Source organism: Oncorhynchus tshawytscha, linkage group LG04 (assembly GCF_018296145.1).
Source record: "Oncorhynchus tshawytscha isolate Ot180627B linkage group LG04, Otsh_v2.0, whole genome shotgun sequence".
In the NCBI taxonomy this organism is placed as follows: domain Eukaryota; kingdom Metazoa; phylum Chordata; class Actinopteri; order Salmoniformes; family Salmonidae; genus Oncorhynchus; species Oncorhynchus tshawytscha.
The window spans coordinates 17,219,653-17,237,301 of NC_056432.1; the positions used below are offsets into that span (position 1 = coordinate 17,219,653).

Consider the following 17,649-nt stretch of genomic DNA (forward strand, 5'->3'; position numbering starts at 1 on the left):
AGGGCCAGAAGTATACAGAATGGTATCATCCGAATAAGACCCCCAATGTTTATTGGAAAGGAGCATCAAGCTCATCACTGTATCACAATTTATTTAATCTGTAGCCTAATAAACTGCATGCTTTCCCAACGAGTCTAGTGGGAGGACCACACAACATGTCATCATGTGACTCCAAGTTTACTTTGATATGATGGTGATTATCAATATTTGCGCATAAGCTTTCCAGCAACATTTCTTGCATAATTAATTTTACAGACACAGAAAGATCTCACCCTGTCTAGCATATTCTGTTTTGTAGACATTTGGAAAGTTTACCAACAAAAATTCTGTTTCCATCAGGCCTGTCATGACATTTTGTATCTGACTTACTTTACTCACATAAAAAGTTTGGATGGAAACCTGGTTGAATGTCAAACATTTGTTGCGCTCGCTAGATACTGTTGACGTGAAGGACTTTAACATACAGCGGGGCAACAAAGTATTTAGTCAGCTCCCAATTGTGCAAGTTCTCCCACTTAAAAAGATGAGAGGCCTGTAATTTTCATCATAGGTACACTTCAACTGTGACACAAAATTAGAAAAAAAAATCCATAATTAATTAATTTGCAAAATATGGTGGAAAATAAGTATTTGGTCAATAACAAAAGTTTATCTCAATACTTTGTTATATACCCTTTGTTGGCAATGACAGAGGTCAAACGTTTTCTGTAAGTCTTCACAAGGTTTTCACACACTGTTGCTGGTATTTTGGCCCATTCCTCCATGCAGATCTCCTCTAGAGCAGTGATGTTTTGGGGCTGTTGTTGGGTAACACAGCCTTTCAACTCCCTCCAAAGATTTTCTATTGGGTTGAGATCTGGAGACTGGCTAAGGCCACTCCAGGACCTTGAAATGCTTCTTATGAAGCCACTCCTTTGTTGCCCGGGCAGTGTGTTTGGGATCATTGTCATGCTGAAAGACCCAGCCACATTTCATCTTCAATGCCCTTGCTGATGGAAGGAGGTTTTCACTCAAAATCTCACGATACATGGCCCCATTCATTCTTTCCTTTACAAGGATCAGTCGTCCTGGTCCCTTTGCAGACAAACAGCCCCAAAGCATGATGTTTCCACCCCCATGCTTCACAGTTGGTATGGTGTTCTTTGGATGCTCTCTAGCAAACTTCAGACGGGCTTGGACATGTACTGGGGGACACGTTTGGCACTGAAGGATTTGAGTCCCTGGCAGCGTAGTGTGTTACTGATGGTAGGCTTTGTTACTTTGGTCCCAGCTCTCTGCAGGTCATTCACTAGGTCCCCCCGTGTGGTTCTGGGATTTTTGCTCACCGTTCTTGTGATCATTTGGACCCCACGGGGTGAGATCTTGTGTGGAGCCCCAGATCGAGGGAGATTATCAGTGGTCTTGTATGTCTTCCATTTCCTAATAATTGCTCCCACAGTTGATTTCTTCAAACCAAGCTGCTTACAAATCAAATCAAATCAAATTTTATTTGTCACATACACATTGTTAGCAGATGTTAGTGCGAGTGTAGCGAAATGCTTGTGTTTCTAGTTCCGACAATGCAGTAATAACCAACAAGTAATCTAGCTAACAATTCCTATTGCAGATTCAGTCTTCCCAGCCTGGTGAAGGTCTACAATTTTGTTTCTGGTGTCTTTTGACAGCTCTTTGGTCTTGGACATAGTGGAGTTTGGAGTGTGACTGTTTGAGGTTGTGGACAGGTGTCTTTTATACTGATAACAAGTACAAGCAGGTGCCATTAATACAGGTAACGAGTGGAGGACAGAGGAGCCTCTTAAAGAAGAAGTTACAGGTCTGTGAGAGCCAGAAATCTTGCTTGTTTGTAGGTGACCAAATACTTATTTTCCACCATAATTTGCAAATAAATTCATTAAAAATCCTACAATGTGATTTTCTGGATTTTTTTTCTCATTTTGTCTGTCATGGTTGAAGTGTACCAATGATGAAAATTACAGGCCTCTCTCATCTTTTTAAGTGGGAGAACTTGCACAATTGGTGGCTGACTAAATACCTTTTTGCCCCACTGTAAATGTTATTCTCCCAAAAAAGGAATATGCTGAAAAATCAAGATTTTTTTTGTGGGCCACTTTGCATATTTAGCAATGCTGTAGAACCATGCACCTCAACAAAAAAAAGAAAAAAGATTTTAAAAAACGAACTGTTGCAAAAGTATAAATAACATCAGATTTGTAAAATATTAACAGGAAAGCACTTGTAATTGAAAATATTGGGTATTTGCTATGTGCGCTGTTTTCTTTGCATAGTCTTGTAAATCTTAGATGATTAATATACATGTGTATTGATATAAATTCTTTGTTGGCTCCATTGTGGTGAATCTATTCTGTTGTCTTTTTATTGATGTGTTAAAGGGAACAACAAGCCTATTCTAACAGCTGCTATTCTATGTACTTGCGTAGTGAATTGGAACGCCTCAGTACGCTGGTTGGCAGACCTTCAGAGAGTCATCCCCTTCACAACAGTGGCCTGCTGAGTCTGGACCCAGTTCAGGACAAGACTCCGCTGTACAGTCAGCTCCTTCAGGCTTACAAGTGGTCTAACAAGGTAGGCTAAGCTTTTCTACTGGGCTACAAAATATAAGGCCAGTATTCAGTTAAGTGTGTACTGGATTTTCTGCAATGCAGTTTCTTTCATGCTGTGTGAAATATTGGAATCTTGTGGACTATTGCCTTGGATGTCAATGTGAAGCCCCTCCATCCTTAAAAATATTTGTTTGTATCCCATCTATTATCCCAATTTTAGACATTGTAAACTTATTGATAAAGTAGCTCCCGTTTCCTCCGTGATACGCTTCCAGTGCATTAGCTAAAGACCTACAATGACATGCTAGCATCTCTGTTAGCCACAAAAACACCTGACCACCCTATTTTTGCGAAATTGTTATGTTTTTAAGGCATAGGCTGCTGCTACTCGCTGTTTATTATTCATGCATAGTCACCTTACAAATTATCTCGGCTAACCTGTGTCCCCACACATTGACTCTGTACCGGTACCCCCTGTATATAGCCTCGTTATAATGTACATTTGTTGTTACTTTTTGATTGATTAGATTTGTTTTTTACTTTTAGTTTATTTAGTAAATATTTTATTAACTCTATTTATTGAACGGCATTGTTGGTTAAGTGCTTGTAAGTAAGCATTTCACAGTAAGGTTGTAACAAAGAACTTTCTTCTGAAACTCATCAGTCTATTCTTGTTCTGAGAAATGAAGGCTATTCCATGCGAGAAATTGCCAGGAATCTGAAGATCCCGTGCAATGCTGTCTCCTACTCTTCACAGAAAAGTGGCCCCGGTGCACAACTGAGCAAGAAATCAAGTATATTAGTGTCTAGTTTGAGAATCAGACACCTCACATGTCCTCAACTGGCAACTTCATTAAATAGTACCCGCAAAACACCAGTCTCAACGTCAACAGTGAAGATGCGACTCTGAGATGCTGGCCTTCTAGGCAGAGTTGCAAAGAAAAAGCCATATCTCAGACTGGCCAATAAAAAGAAAAGATTAAGATGGGCAAAAGAACACGGACACTGGACCGAGGAAGACTGGAAAGAAGTGTTATGGATAGACTAAGTTTGAAGTGTTCGGATCACAAAGAAGAACATTTGTGAGACGCAGAAAAAATGAAAAGATGCTAGGAGTGCTTGACGCCTTCTGTCAAGCATGGTGGAGGCAATGTGATGGTCTGGGGGTGCATTGTTGGTGGTAAAGTGGGAGATTTGTACAGGATAGAAGGGATCTTGAAGAAGGAAGGCTATCACTCCATTTTGCAACACCATGCCATACCCTGTGGACGGCTCTTAATTGGAGCCAATTTCCTCCTACAACAGGACAATAACCCAAAGCACAGCTCCAAACTATGCAAGAACTATTTAGGAAAGATGTCAGCTGGTATTCTGACTATAATGGAGTGGTCAGCACAGTCACCAGATCTCAACCCTATTGAGCTGTTCTGGGAGCAGCTTGACCGTACGTAAGAAGTGCCCATCAAGCCAATCCAACTTGTGGGAGGTGCTTCAGGAAGCATGGGGTGAAATCCCTTCAGATTTCCTCAAGAAATTGACAATTAGAATGCCAAAGGTCTGCAAGGCTTTAATTGCTGCAATGGAGGATTCTTTGACGATAGCAAAGTTTGAAGGACACAATTACTATTTAAATTAAAAAATCATTATTTATAACCTTGTCAACGTCTTGACTATATTTCCTATTCATTTTGCAAATATTTTCATGTATGTTTTCATGTGTCAAATCGGAGGGCCTCTTGTCCGGACCTCTGGCAGTCTCTATGGGGGTGCCACAGGGTTCAAATCTCGGGCCAACTCTTTTCTCTGTATATATCAATGATGTCGTTCTTGCTGCTGGTGATTCTCTGATCCACCTCTACGCAGACAATACCATTCTGTATACATCTGGCCCTTCTTTGGACACTCCAAACAAGCTTCAATGCCATACATCACTCCTTCTGTGGTCTCCAACTGCTTTTAAATGCTAGTAAAACTAAATGCATGCTCTTCAACCGATTGCTGCCCATGCCCGCCAGCCTAGCATCACTACTCTTGACGGTTCTGACTTAGAATATGTAGATAACTACATATACCTAGGTGTCTGGTTAGACTGTAAACTCTCCTTCCAGACTCACATTAAGCATCTACAATCAAAAATGTAATCTAGAATCGGCTTCCAATTTTGCAACAAAGCCTCCTTCACTCATGCTGCCAAACATACCCTTTTAAAACGGACTATCCTACCGATCCTTGACTTCGGCGATGTCTTTTACAAAATAGCCTCCAACACTACTCAACAAATTGGAAGCAGTCTATCACAGTGCCATCCATTTCATCACCAAAGCATCCCAAATACTATCCACCACTGTGACCTGTATGCTCTCGTTGGCTGGCCCTCGCTACATATTCATCGCCAAACCCACTGGCTCCAGGTTATCTTTTAGTCTTTGCTAGGTAAAGCCCCGCCTTATCTCAGCTCTTACTGGTCACCATAGCAACACCCACCCGTAGCATGCGCTCCAGCAGGTATATTTCACTGGTCATCCCCAAAGCCTTTGGCCACCTTTCCTTCCAGTTCTCTGCTGCCAATGACTGGAACGAATTTAAAAAATCACTGAAGCCGGAGACCCAACTACCTCATCCCCATATTGTTATTTATTTGTTTTTTTGCTCTTTTGCACCCCAGTATCTCTACTTGCACATCATCATCATCTGCACAGCTATCACTCGTGTTAATCCAAATTGTAATTATTTTGCCTCTATTACCTATTTATTGCCTTACCATCCTAATCTTACTACATTTGCAGACATTGTACATATATTTTTCTAATGTGTTATTGACTGTACGTTTGTTTATCCCATGTAACTCTGTTGTTTTTGTCACACTGATTTGCTTTATCTTGGCCAGGTCGCAGTTGTAAATGTGAACTTGTTCTCGACTGGCCTACCTGATTAAATAAAGGTGAAATAAATCAATGGAAAACAAGGACATTTCTAAGTTACACTACCGTTCAAAAGTTGGTGGTATCTAGCTTATTTTTATTTCAGGGTGACTGTTGCCTTTATTTCGCACTGGAAATGGTGCTCATTAAGTCACCATTGTGGACTAATATTGTTTTAGAAATAAGATTTTTATGTATCACTGTGACAGTTTTCTGACCATGTTCTGGAGTGCTTGTGATGGAGCCAGTCACAATGTTTGATGTAGCCTAATATAAAAGTCCAGGGCTCTCCTGTTGAGAATGCACAGATGTCTCCCACTCCAGTATCTGATACACTTGTGCCTGAAGTGATCTTGAACCCCATGTCTCCATTTTCAATGTCCATTTTCATGGGGTACTTTGGCTTCCTTTGATGACTTGGCTTTCACAAGAAAATAACTCAATGAACTTTATTTCCCTTACACACAAGAATCCCTCCTAGTGCTCTTATATAGATAAGAGAATGCAAGGTAGCGTATCTTCATTAAGGAAGATGCATTGCCTTCATCAAGTATTCATACCCCTTGACTTATTCCTCATTTTGTTGTTATAGCCTGAATTCAAAATGTATTAAATAACTGTTTTTACCCATCTACACACAATACCCCATAATGACAAAGTGAAAACTTTGATTTTCAAAGTCTTTAAGCTTGGTTGAATTGGTTGTTGATCATTGCTACACAGCCATTTTCAAGTCTTGCCATAGATTTTCAAGCCAATTTAAGTCAAGAGTAACTAGACCGCTCAGGGACATTCAATGTTGTATTGGTAAGCATCTCCAGTGTAGTTTTGGCCTGTTTTAGGTTATTGTCCTGGTGAAAGGTGAATTCATCTCCCAGTGTATGACTGAACCAGATTTCCGGCTAGGATTTTGCCTGTGCTTAGCTCCATTCAGCTTATTTTTTCCCCCTGAAAAACTCCCCCGTCCTTAACGATTACAAGCGATTACATAACATGATGCAGCCACCACTATTTTTGAAAATATGGAGAGTGATGCTCAGTAATGTATTGGATTTGCCCCAAACATAACACTTTGTATCCAAGACAAAAAGCAAGCTGCTTTGCCACGTTTTTGCTGATTTATGCTGAACAAAAATATAAACGCAACATGCAACAATTTCAAGATTCTGAGTTATAGTTCATTTAAGGAAATCAGTCAATTTAAGTAAATAAATTAGGCCCTAATCTATAGATATCACATGGCTGGGCAGGGGCGGAGCCATGGGTGGGTCTGGGAGAGCCACTTGGGAGCCAGGCCCAGCCAATCAGAATGGGATTTTCCCCACAAAAGGGTGTTTATTACAGACAGAAATGCTCCTCAATTTCATCAGCTGTCCGGGTGGCTAGTCCTAGACGATCCCGCAGGTGAAGAAGCCGGATGTGGAGTCCTTGGCTGGCGTGGTTACAAGTGGTCTGAGGTTTTTAGTCCGTTTCTACGTACTGCCAAATTCTCTCAAATGGCTTACGGTAGAGAATTGAACATTCACATGGTGCACCTGTGTAATGATCATGCTGTTTAATCAGCTTCTTGACATGCTACATCTGTGGCTGGATTAACTTGGCAAAGGAGAAATGCTCACTAACAGGGACATAAACAAATGAATGGCTTCTGCCGCCTGCAAGTTATTTAATTTAAGGGAAATGTGGTCAGTCTGGAATTATGCAATTCTAATATAAAAAATAGATGTATCGATATAAATAAATCTATTTTTTATAACAATCTTTTATCTATCATATCCCATTTTTTTATATAAAACATTTAGAATATCTTTCAATAATTGTAATGTTTGATATCAATAATTCAATTTATTCGGTGTATAATATATATTTTTTGAATATGTTATTGATAATTACATTTTTATATAAAAAAATTGAATTACTGATATAAACATTCAAATGGTTGATATTGAAAATGAGAAATGAGAAAAAAAAATCCAGAAAATCACATTGTAGGATTTTTAATGAATTTATTAGCAAATTATGGTGGAAAATAAGTATTTGGTCATGGTGTCGCCCCCATTTTTTCTCATTTTGTCTGTCATAGTCAAACAAGCAAGATTTCTGGCTCTCACAGACCTGTAACTTCTTCTTTAAGAGGCTCCTCTGTCCTCCACTCATTACCTGTATTAATGGCACCTGTTTGAACATGTTATCAGTATAAAAGATACCTGTCCACAACCTCAAACAGTCACACTCCAAACTCCACTATGGCCAAGACCAAAGAGCTGTCAAAGGACACCAGAAACAAAATTGTAGACCTTCACCAGGCTGGGAAGACTGAATCTGCAATAGGTAAGCAGCTTGGTTTGAATAAATCAACTGTGGGAGCAATTATTAGGAAAGGGAAGACATACAAGACTACTAATAGTCTCCCTCGATCTGGGGCTCCATGCAAGATCTCACTCCATGGGGTCAAAATTATCACAATAATGGTGAGCAAAAATCCCAGAACCACACGGGGGGACCTAGTGAATGACCTGCAGAGAGCTGGGACCAAAGTAACAAAGCCTACCATCAGTAACACACTACGCCGCCAGGGACTCAAATCCTGCAGTGCCAGACGTGTCCCCCAGTACATGTCCAAGCCCGTCTAAAGTTTGCTAGAGAGCATTTGGATGATCCAGAAGAAGATTGGGAGAATGTCATATGGTTAGATGAAACCAAAATAGAACCTTTTGGTAAAAACTCAACTCGTCGTGTTTGGAGGACAAAGAATGCTGAGTTGCATCCAAAGAACACCATACCAACTGTGAAGCATGGGGGTGGAAACATCATGCTTTGGGGCTGTTTTTCTGCAAAGGGACCAGGACGACTGATTTGTGTAAAGAAAATAATGAATGGGGCCATGTATCGTGAGATTTTGAGTGAAAACCTCCTTCCATCAGCAAGGGCATTGAAGATGAAACGTGGCTGGGTCTTTCAGCATGACAATGATCCCAAACACACCGCCCGGGCAACGAAGGAGTGGCTTCATAAGAAGCATTTCAAGGTCCTGGAGTGGCCTTAGCCAGTCTCCAGATCTCAACCCCATAGAAAATCTTTGGAGGGAGTTGAAAGTCCGTGTTGCCCAACAACCGCCCCAAAACATCACTGCTCTAGAGGAGATCTGCATGGAGGAATGGGCCAAAATACCAGCAACAGTGTGTGAAAACCTTGTGAAGACTTACAGAAAACGTTTGACCTCTGTCATTGCCAACAAAGGGTATATAACAAAGTATTGAGAAACTTTTGTTATTGACCAAATACTTATTTTCCACCATAATTTGCAAATAAATACATGAAAAATCCTACAATGTGATTTTTCTGGATTTTTTTTCTCATTTTGTGTCACAGTTGAAGTGTACATATGATGAAAATTACAGGCCTCTCATCTTTTTAAGTGGGGGAACTTGCACAGTTGGTGGCTGACTAAATACTTTTCTGCCCCACTGTATATATTTTAACTACTTTGCATACATAATCTGAGCTGTTGCCTCTTTAGGTCCAAGACCACCCGAACTTGATCAACGGTTATTGTCGGCTAAAGAAATTAAAAAAAATACACGTAACTGTCTCCCATTCCAGCGTGTTGCTTTTTTTGCCCAAAGGGAGGATAAACACAGTTGATCGATAGCAGTTTTCCAGCTATTGATCAGTCGGCTAAGGCTGCATACCTCTGCTGTCTTTTCCCATGTCTCTATCTGACTTGCTCGCCAACTTGATTCCTCACGGTCATGGGCAGAGGGCACCCACCCAAATACACTGAAGTTTCACTTCTTATGGTAGTATGCCTCCCGTCAACGGTACTTTCATTCGTCATTACCAGTGCATATGGAACTCCGGATGTTGTTGAACTGCTTTTTGGATGTATGCTGAACAAAAATATAAATGCAACATGCAACAATTTCAAAGATTTTACTGAGTTACAGTTCGTATAAGGAAATAAATGTATTAAATCTATCGGTTTTACATGACTGGGAATACAGATATCCATCTGTTGGCCATTTGCATCATGCAGTGCCACACATCTCCTTCGCATAGAGGTGGTCAGGCTGTTGATTGTGGAATGTTGTCCCACTCCTCTTCAATGACTGTGCGAAGTTGCTGGATATTGGGGGGAACTGGAATGCTCTGTCGTATACGTTTATCTAGAGCATCCCAAACAATGCTCTATGGGTGACATGTCTGGTGAGTATGCAGGCCATGGAAGATCTAGGACATTTTCAGGTTTCAGGAATTGTTTACTGATCATTGCGTGCATTATCATGCTAAAACCTGAGGTGATGTGGAGAGGTCATGGGCTGGCATGTTTACACGTGGTTGGACGTACTGCCAAATTCTCTACAATTACGTTGGGGGCTTATTTTAGAGAAATTAACATCAAGTTCTCTGAAAACAGCTCTGGTGGGCTTTCCTTCAGTCAGCATGCCAGTTTCACGCTCCCTCAAGACATCTGTGACATTGTACTGTGACAAAACTGCACATTTTAGAGTGGCCTTTTAGTGTCCCCAGCACAAGGTGCACATGTGTAACAATAATGCTGTTTAATCAGATTCTTGCTGTGCCACACCTGTCAGGTGGATGGATTGTCTTGGAAAAGAAGAAATGCTCACTAACAGGGATGTAAAAACATTTGAGAGAAGTAAGCTCTTTCTGGGATCTTTTATTTCAGCTGATGCAACATGGGACCAACACTTTACATGTTGCGTTTTATATTTTTTGGTTCAGTGTAGATCCACTCAGGTATAAGTGTTTTCCTTTGGGTTTGTCTTTCTGTGTAGCACTTCTGAGTTTACGTACCGAATACTCTTCCTAGATTGTGCAGGCTATTCAATGTTGTTGTTTTGTGTTTTGCTGTGTTAAAGTCACGGGTGAGTGCTGTTGCATTATTTTTTCCTCTCCTTAAAGTACGATATTCTGTGTAAAAGAGAAAGACTTGCACAGTGGTTGGTGAAGGGAGGGAGGTGTCTTTGTCCATCTTCTCCCCACCTCCACCCTCTGATGTTTTTTTCCCCAGCCCACAGCCCAGGCGTGAAGCAGAGTTGGAGGGAGATTATCTCTGTCTCCCCCACGCCTCCAGAGGGGTCCACAGAAGGGCCGGGGCTCTGGTGCAGGAGTATCGACGCTCCCCTTGCACTTGGCCAAAGACTACAGCACTGACCCTTTCTCCTGCAGTCTTTATGTTAATGTAAACACAATTGATTAGAGAATTACCAGTTCCGCAAATATATAGAGGAAGCAACAAACAAAAAAAGTTTGCACAGTTGTGCTGTGACTCATGTGTGCACAAATGGTAGGCTGTACCCAAGCTGGTGGTAAACCAAGGTCATTAACAAGGGTACAGGATGCTTCTGGAATTGCCATTCATCTCAGGTTCTTTTTCTCCATGAATTGCTTTCCAGGATATTCAAAAACATGGATTGTAGTTCGCATAAAATGATAACAAAGTGTGAAAAATGATACAGCCTGTTTTAGAAATACAACCAGATTTCAAGACGGGACATATGCAAGAATGAGTAAACAAACATTTCATTAAAGGGAAACATGTTCAGCCCACGGCTACTACTTGTCACTCACCATAGCCCAACCTAAGATATGTTCAGTTTGAGAAAGCTCAAGGTCAATTTAGTCCTTAGGCCTAGACTATTATGTTTAATAAAAACATATTTTTCTTCCTATTGCTCTAATTTAAGGTGACTGTGTAGTTCACTTGGTAGCCTGTTTGCCCTGTCATGTTCTTTTTGGCCTTAAGCAAGGTGAATTATATATTAGCCAACTCCTCTGACTGCTGTTTCACTGTGTGAAACACTGATACACTGATACATAATGAGTTTTCTAAACCTATTACATTGAAATCTAATTGTATTTGTCACAGGTGTAGATTAACAGGGAAATGCTTACTTGCGGGCCCCAACAATGCAGAGAGAAAAATAATAGAAAGATGATATCATGAGGAATAAATACACAATGAGTAACGATAACTTGGCTATACATTGAGTATACCAAACATTAGGATCACCTTCCTAATATTGAGTTTCACCCCCCTCCCCTTTGCCCTCAGAACAGCTTACATTTTTCAGGGCATGAACAATCTACAAGGTGTCGAAAGTGTTCCAAAGGGAGGCTGGCCCATGTTGACGCCAATGCTACCCACAGTTATGTCAAGTTGGTTGGATGTCCTTTGGTTTGTGGACTATTTTTAATACACACGGGAAAGTGTTGAGTGTGAAAAACCCAGCAGCGTTGCAGTTCTTGACATAAACCGGTGTGCTTGGCACCTGCTACCATAGCCAGTTCAAAGGTACTTTTGTCTTGCCCATTCACCCTCTGAATGGCACACATACACAATCCATGTCTCAATTGTTTCAAAGGCTTAAAAATCCTAGTTTAACCTGTCTCCTCCCCTTCATCTACACTGCTTGAAGTGGATTTAACAAGTGACCTCAAAAAGGGATCATAGCTTTCACCTGGTCAATCTATCATGGATAGAGTATGTGTTCCTAATGTTTTGTACACAGTGGATACACATGTACAGGGGTACAAGGTAATTGAGGTAGATATGTACATATAGGTAGGGGTAAAGTGACTAAGCAACAGGATAGATAATAAGCAGTATTAGTATTGTAAGCAGCATTCTGATAATTGAATAGTGGTTCCATCACACCTCATTCTCTTAGGTCAGAGGTTGGCAACCCGTGATTTTTGTTTTTATTTAAAACGGTATAATAAATATGGATTACAATCAAACCTGTTTGTATTATAATACTTGTATCTGTGCTTTATTATTCAATTTCGTGTATGGCTTGATGTGGGTATTTCAATTAATCACTGGAGTACAATATTTCCTTTTGTTGGTAGGTTTTTAAATCCAAAAAGTATGTTCACGAGTTTCGAGTATCCCTGCAACTTCACCAGACAGCCATTGTGTCCACTGCTCTGTGGCCCTAAACGTCAGATTTCATGGTAATTTGATCCGACTGCTATCCGTGGTGCTGAATATCATATATTGCCGCTATTGTCCTCAAAAGGGCTGGAATTTATTTTGCGTTTCCCTCAACAGGTGACATCAATAAGTGATCATAGCTTTCACCTGGATTCACCTGGTCAGTCTGTCATAGGAAGAGCGTGTTTTGTAAACTCAGTGTATATATACATTATTTTAATAGCAGGACAATGTAAGGTTCATTGTTCCACTGAAGAGTATGAATTAGGCTGTTTGAGAATATTTAAATCGTAGTAACATGTACACTCATTGTTTGATGTACAATGAAAGTATTCAGACCTCTGGACTTTTTCCACATTTTGTTACTTTACTGCGTTATTCTAAAATTGATTAAATCAATTATTTTCCTCATCAATCAATGCACAATACCCCATGATGACTAAGCAAAACAGGTTTTTAGACATTTTTGCAAATATATTATTTACATACAGTTGAAGTCGGAAGTTTACATACACCGTGGCCAACTACATTTAAACTCAGTTTTTCACAATTCCTGACATTTAATCCGACTAACAATTCCCTGTCTTAGGTCAGTTAGGATCACCACTTTATTTTAAGAATGTGAAATGTCAGAATAATTGTAGAGAGAGTGATTAATTTCCGCTTTTATTTCTTTGATCACATTCCCAGTGAGTCAGAAGTTTACATACACTCAATTAGTATTTGGTAGCATTGCCTTTAAATGGTTTAACTTGGGTCAAACGTTTCTTCTTAGCCTTCCACAAGCTTCCCACAATAAGTTGTGTGAATTTTGGCCCATTCCTCCTGACAGAGCTGGTGTAACTGAGTCAGGTTTGTAGGCCTCCTTGCTCGCACACGCTTTTTCAGTTCTGCCCACACATTTTCTATGGGTTTGAGATTAGGGCTTTGTGATGGCCACTCCAATACCTTGACTTTGTTGTCCTTAAGCCATTTTGCCACAACTTTGGAAGTATGCGTGGGGTCATTGTCCATTTGGAAGACCCATTTGCGACCAAGCTTTAACTTCCTGACTGATGTCTTGAGATGTTGCTTCAATATATCCGCATAATTTTCCTGCCTCATGATGCCATCTATTTTGTGAAGTGCAACAGTCCCTCCTGCAGCAAAGCACCCCCACAACATGATGCTGCCACCCCCATGCTTCACGGTTGGGATGGTGTTCTTCGGCTTGCAAGCACCCCATTTTTCCTCCAAACACAACAATGGTTATTATGGCCAAACAGTTATTTTTTTGTTTCCTCAGATCAGAGGACATTTCTCCAAAAAGTACTATCTTTGTCCCCATGTGCAGCTGCAAACCATAGTCTGGCTTTTTTATGGTGGTTTTGGAGCAGTGGCTTCTTCCTTGCTGAGCTGCCTTTCAGGTTATGTCGATATAGGACTCGTTTTACTGTGGACATTACTATAGACATTTTTGTACCTGTTTCCTCCAGCATCTTCAGTGTCCTTTGCTGTTGTTCTGTGATTGATTTGCACTTTTCACACCAAAGTACGTTCATCTCTAGGACACAGAACTAGCTTTTTCAAACAGAAATTTGCATCCTGTAGTACTAACTTAAAAAAGTTCTTGGACACTGTAAAGTCCATGGAGAATAAGAGCACCTCCTCCCAGCTGCCCACTTCTCTGAGGCTAGGAAACACTGTCACCACTGATAAATCCACTGTAATTGAGAATTTCAATAAGCATTTCTCTACGGCTGGCCATGCATTCCACCTGGCTACCCCTACCCCCGTCAACTGCCCGGCACCCTCCACAGCAACCTGCCAAAGCTCCTAACATTTCTTCTTCACCCAAATCCAGATAGCTGATGTTCTGAAAGAGCTGCTTAATCTGGAACCCTACAAATCAGCCGGGCTAGACAATCTGGACCCTTTCTTTTTAGAATTATCTGCCGAAATTGTTGCAAATCCTATTACTAGCCTGTTAAACCTCTCTTTCGTATCGTCTGAGATTCCCAAGATTAGAAAGCTGCCGCGGTCATCCACTCTTCAAAGGGGGTGACACTCTAGACCGAAACTGCTACAGACCTATATCTATCCTACCCCGTCTTTCTAAGGTCTTCGAAAGCCAAGTTAACAAACAGATCACCAACCATTTCGAATCCCACCGTACCTTCTCCGCTATGCAATCTGGTTTCAGAGCTGGTCATGGGTGCACCTCAGCCACACTCAAGGTCCTAAACGACATCATAATCGCCATCGATAAGAGACATTAATGTGCAGCCGTATTCATCGACATGGCCAAGGCTTTCGACTCCGTCGATCACCACATTCTTATTGGAAGACTCGACAGCCTTGGTTTCTCAAAGGATTGCCTCACCTGGTTTCCCAACTACTTCTCTGATAGAGTTCAGTGTGTCAAATCGGAGGGCCTGTTGTCTGGACCTCTGGCAGTCTCTATGGGGGTGCCACAGGGTTCAATCCTCGGGCCGACTCTTCTCTGTATACATCAATGATGTTGCTCTTGCTGCTGGTACAATGCCAATAAACTCTCCTTCCGTGGCTTCCAACTGCTCTTAAACGCAAGTAAAACTAAATGCATGCTATTCAACCGATCACTGCCCCCACCTGCTCGCCTGTCCAGCATCACTACTCTGGACTGCTCTGACTTAGAATATGTGGACAACTACAAATACCTAGGCGTCTGGTTAGACCGTCAACTCTCCTTCCAGACTCACGTTAAGCATCTCCAAATCTAGAATCGGCTTCCTATATCGCAACAAAGCATCCTTCACTCATGCTGCCAAACATACCCTCGTAAAACTGACCATCCTACCAATCCTCGACTTCGGTGATGTCATCTATAAAATAGCCTCCAACACTCTACTCAACAAACTGGATGCAGTCTATCACAGTGCCATCCGTTTTGTCACCAAAGCCTCATATACTACCCACCATTGCGACCTATGTGCTCTCGTTGGACCTTGCTTCTTACTCATCGCCAAATCCACTGGCTACAGGTTATCTTCAAGTCTCTGCTTGCTAAAGCCCCACCTTATCTCAGCTCACTGGTCACCATAGCAGCACCCACTTGTAGCACGCGCTCCAGCAGGTATATCTCAACGGTCACCCCCAAAGCCAATTCCTCCTTTGGTCATCTTTCCTTACAGTTCTCTGCTGCCAATGACTGGAACGAACTGCAAAAATCTCTGAAGCTGGAGACTCGTATCTCCCTCACTAGTTTAAGCACCAGCTGTCACGAGCAGCTCACAGATCACTGCACCTGTCCATAGCCCATCTGTAAACAGCCCATCTATCTACCTACCTCATCCCCATACTGTATTTATGTATCTATCTTGCTCCTTTGCACCCCAGTATCTCTACTTGCACATTCATCTTCTGCACATCTACCATTCCAGTGTTTTAATTGCTATATTGTAATTACTTCGCCACCATGGCCTATTTATTGCCTTAACTCCCTTATCTTACCTCATTTGCACTCACTGTATATAGACTATTTGTTTTCTTTTGTTCTACTTTATTATTGTCTGTATGTGTTGTTTATTCCATGTGTAACTCTGTGTTGTTGTATGTGTCAAATTGCTGTGCTTTATCTTGGTGAGGTCGCTGTTGCAAATTAGAACTTGTTCTCAACTAGCCTACCTGGTTAAATAAGGTTGAAATAAAAATCTAGGTCACATCAATAGACAAACACAGTCTGCTTAAACTAATAATACTCAAACAATTATACTTTTTCATGTCTTTATTGAACGTCTAACCATTCACAGTGCAGAGTGGAAAAGTATTTGAACCCTTGGATTTAATATCTGGTTGACCCTCGTTTGGCAGCAATAACCTCAACCAAAAGTTTTCTGTGGTTGCGAATCAGACCTGCACAACGGTCAGGAGGATTTTTGGACCATTCCTCTTTACGAAACTGTTTCATGTCAGCAATATTCTTTGGATGTCTGGTGTGAACTGCTCTCTTGAGGTCATGCCACAGCATATCATTTGGGTTGAGGTCAGGATTCTGACTGGGCCACTCCCAGAAGGCGTATTTACTTCTGTGTTTTGGGTTGTTGTCCTGTTGCATCACCCAACTTCTGTTGAGCTTCAATTGGCAGCAGTTAGCCTAATATTCTCCTGCAAAATGTCTTGATAAATTGGGAATGTATTTTTCCGTCGACGATTGCAAGCTGTCCAGGCCTTGAGGCAGCACATCAGCCCCAAACCATGATGCTCCCTCCACCATGCTTTACAGTTGGGATGAGGTTTTGTTGTTGCTGTGCCTTTTTTTTCTCTGCACATAGTGTTGTGTGTTCCTTCCAAACAACTCAACTTTAGTTTCATCTGTCCATAGAATATTTTGCCGGTAGTGCTGTGGAACCTCCAGGTGCACTTTTGCAAACTTCAAACGTGCAGCAATGTTTTCTTAGGACAGTAGTGGCTTCTACCGTGGTATGTTTCCATGAACACCATTCTTGTTTAGTGTTTTACGTATCGTAGACTCATCAACAGAGATGTTAGCATATTCCAGAGATATCTGTAAGTATTTAGCTGACTCTCTTGGATTCTTCTTAACATCATTGAGCATTCTGCGCTGTGAGCTTAGTCATCTGTACTGGAAGGCACTCCTAGGGAGAGTAGCAACAGTGCTGAACTTTCTCCATTGATAGACAATTTGTCTTACCATGGACTGATGAACATCAAGGCTTTTAGAGATACTTTTGTAACCCTTTCCAGCTTAATGCAAGTCAACAATTCTTAATCTTAGGTCTTCTGAGATCTATTTCGTTCGAGGCATGGTTCACATCAGGCAATGCTTCTTGTGAATAGCAAACTCAAATTTTGTGAGTTTTTCGTAAAGGGCAAGCTAGCTCTAACCAACATCTTCAATCTTGTCTCATTGATTGGACTCCAGGTTAGGTGACTCCTTACTCCAATTAGCTTTAGGAAAAGTCATTATCACATACTTTTCCCAACCTCCACTGTGAATGTTTAAATGATCTATTCAAAATCGACAAGAAAAATACAATCATTTGTGTTATTGGTTTAAGCACACTCTGTTTATTGAGAATTGAGAACCTAACTGGCTGTATGGACTCAGACAGTATATCCCGAGAGAGCCATGTTTCCATGAAACAGATTATGTTACAGTCCCTGATGTCTCGAAGGAAATCCTCGCCCTGAGCTCGTCAACTTTATTATCCAGAGACTGAACATT

The 17,649-nt window shown here is 41.1% G+C and overlaps 1 protein-coding gene across 4 annotated transcripts in view; it reads left to right on the plus strand.

The window, feature by feature from the left end:
* LOC112248223 (mediator of RNA polymerase II transcription subunit 27) overlaps nt 1–17,649 on the plus strand; it is an 87,563-nt gene that overhangs the window by 2,223 nt on the left and 67,691 nt on the right. For all 4 annotated transcript variants that reach the window (XM_042320383.1, XM_024417071.2, XM_024417072.2 and 1 more), the window contains exon 2: nt 2,439–2,583. In XM_042320383.1, coding sequence (XP_042176317.1) covers nt 2,439–2,583 — 145 coding nt within the window. The remainder of the gene's footprint in view (nt 1–2,438; nt 2,584–17,649) is intronic.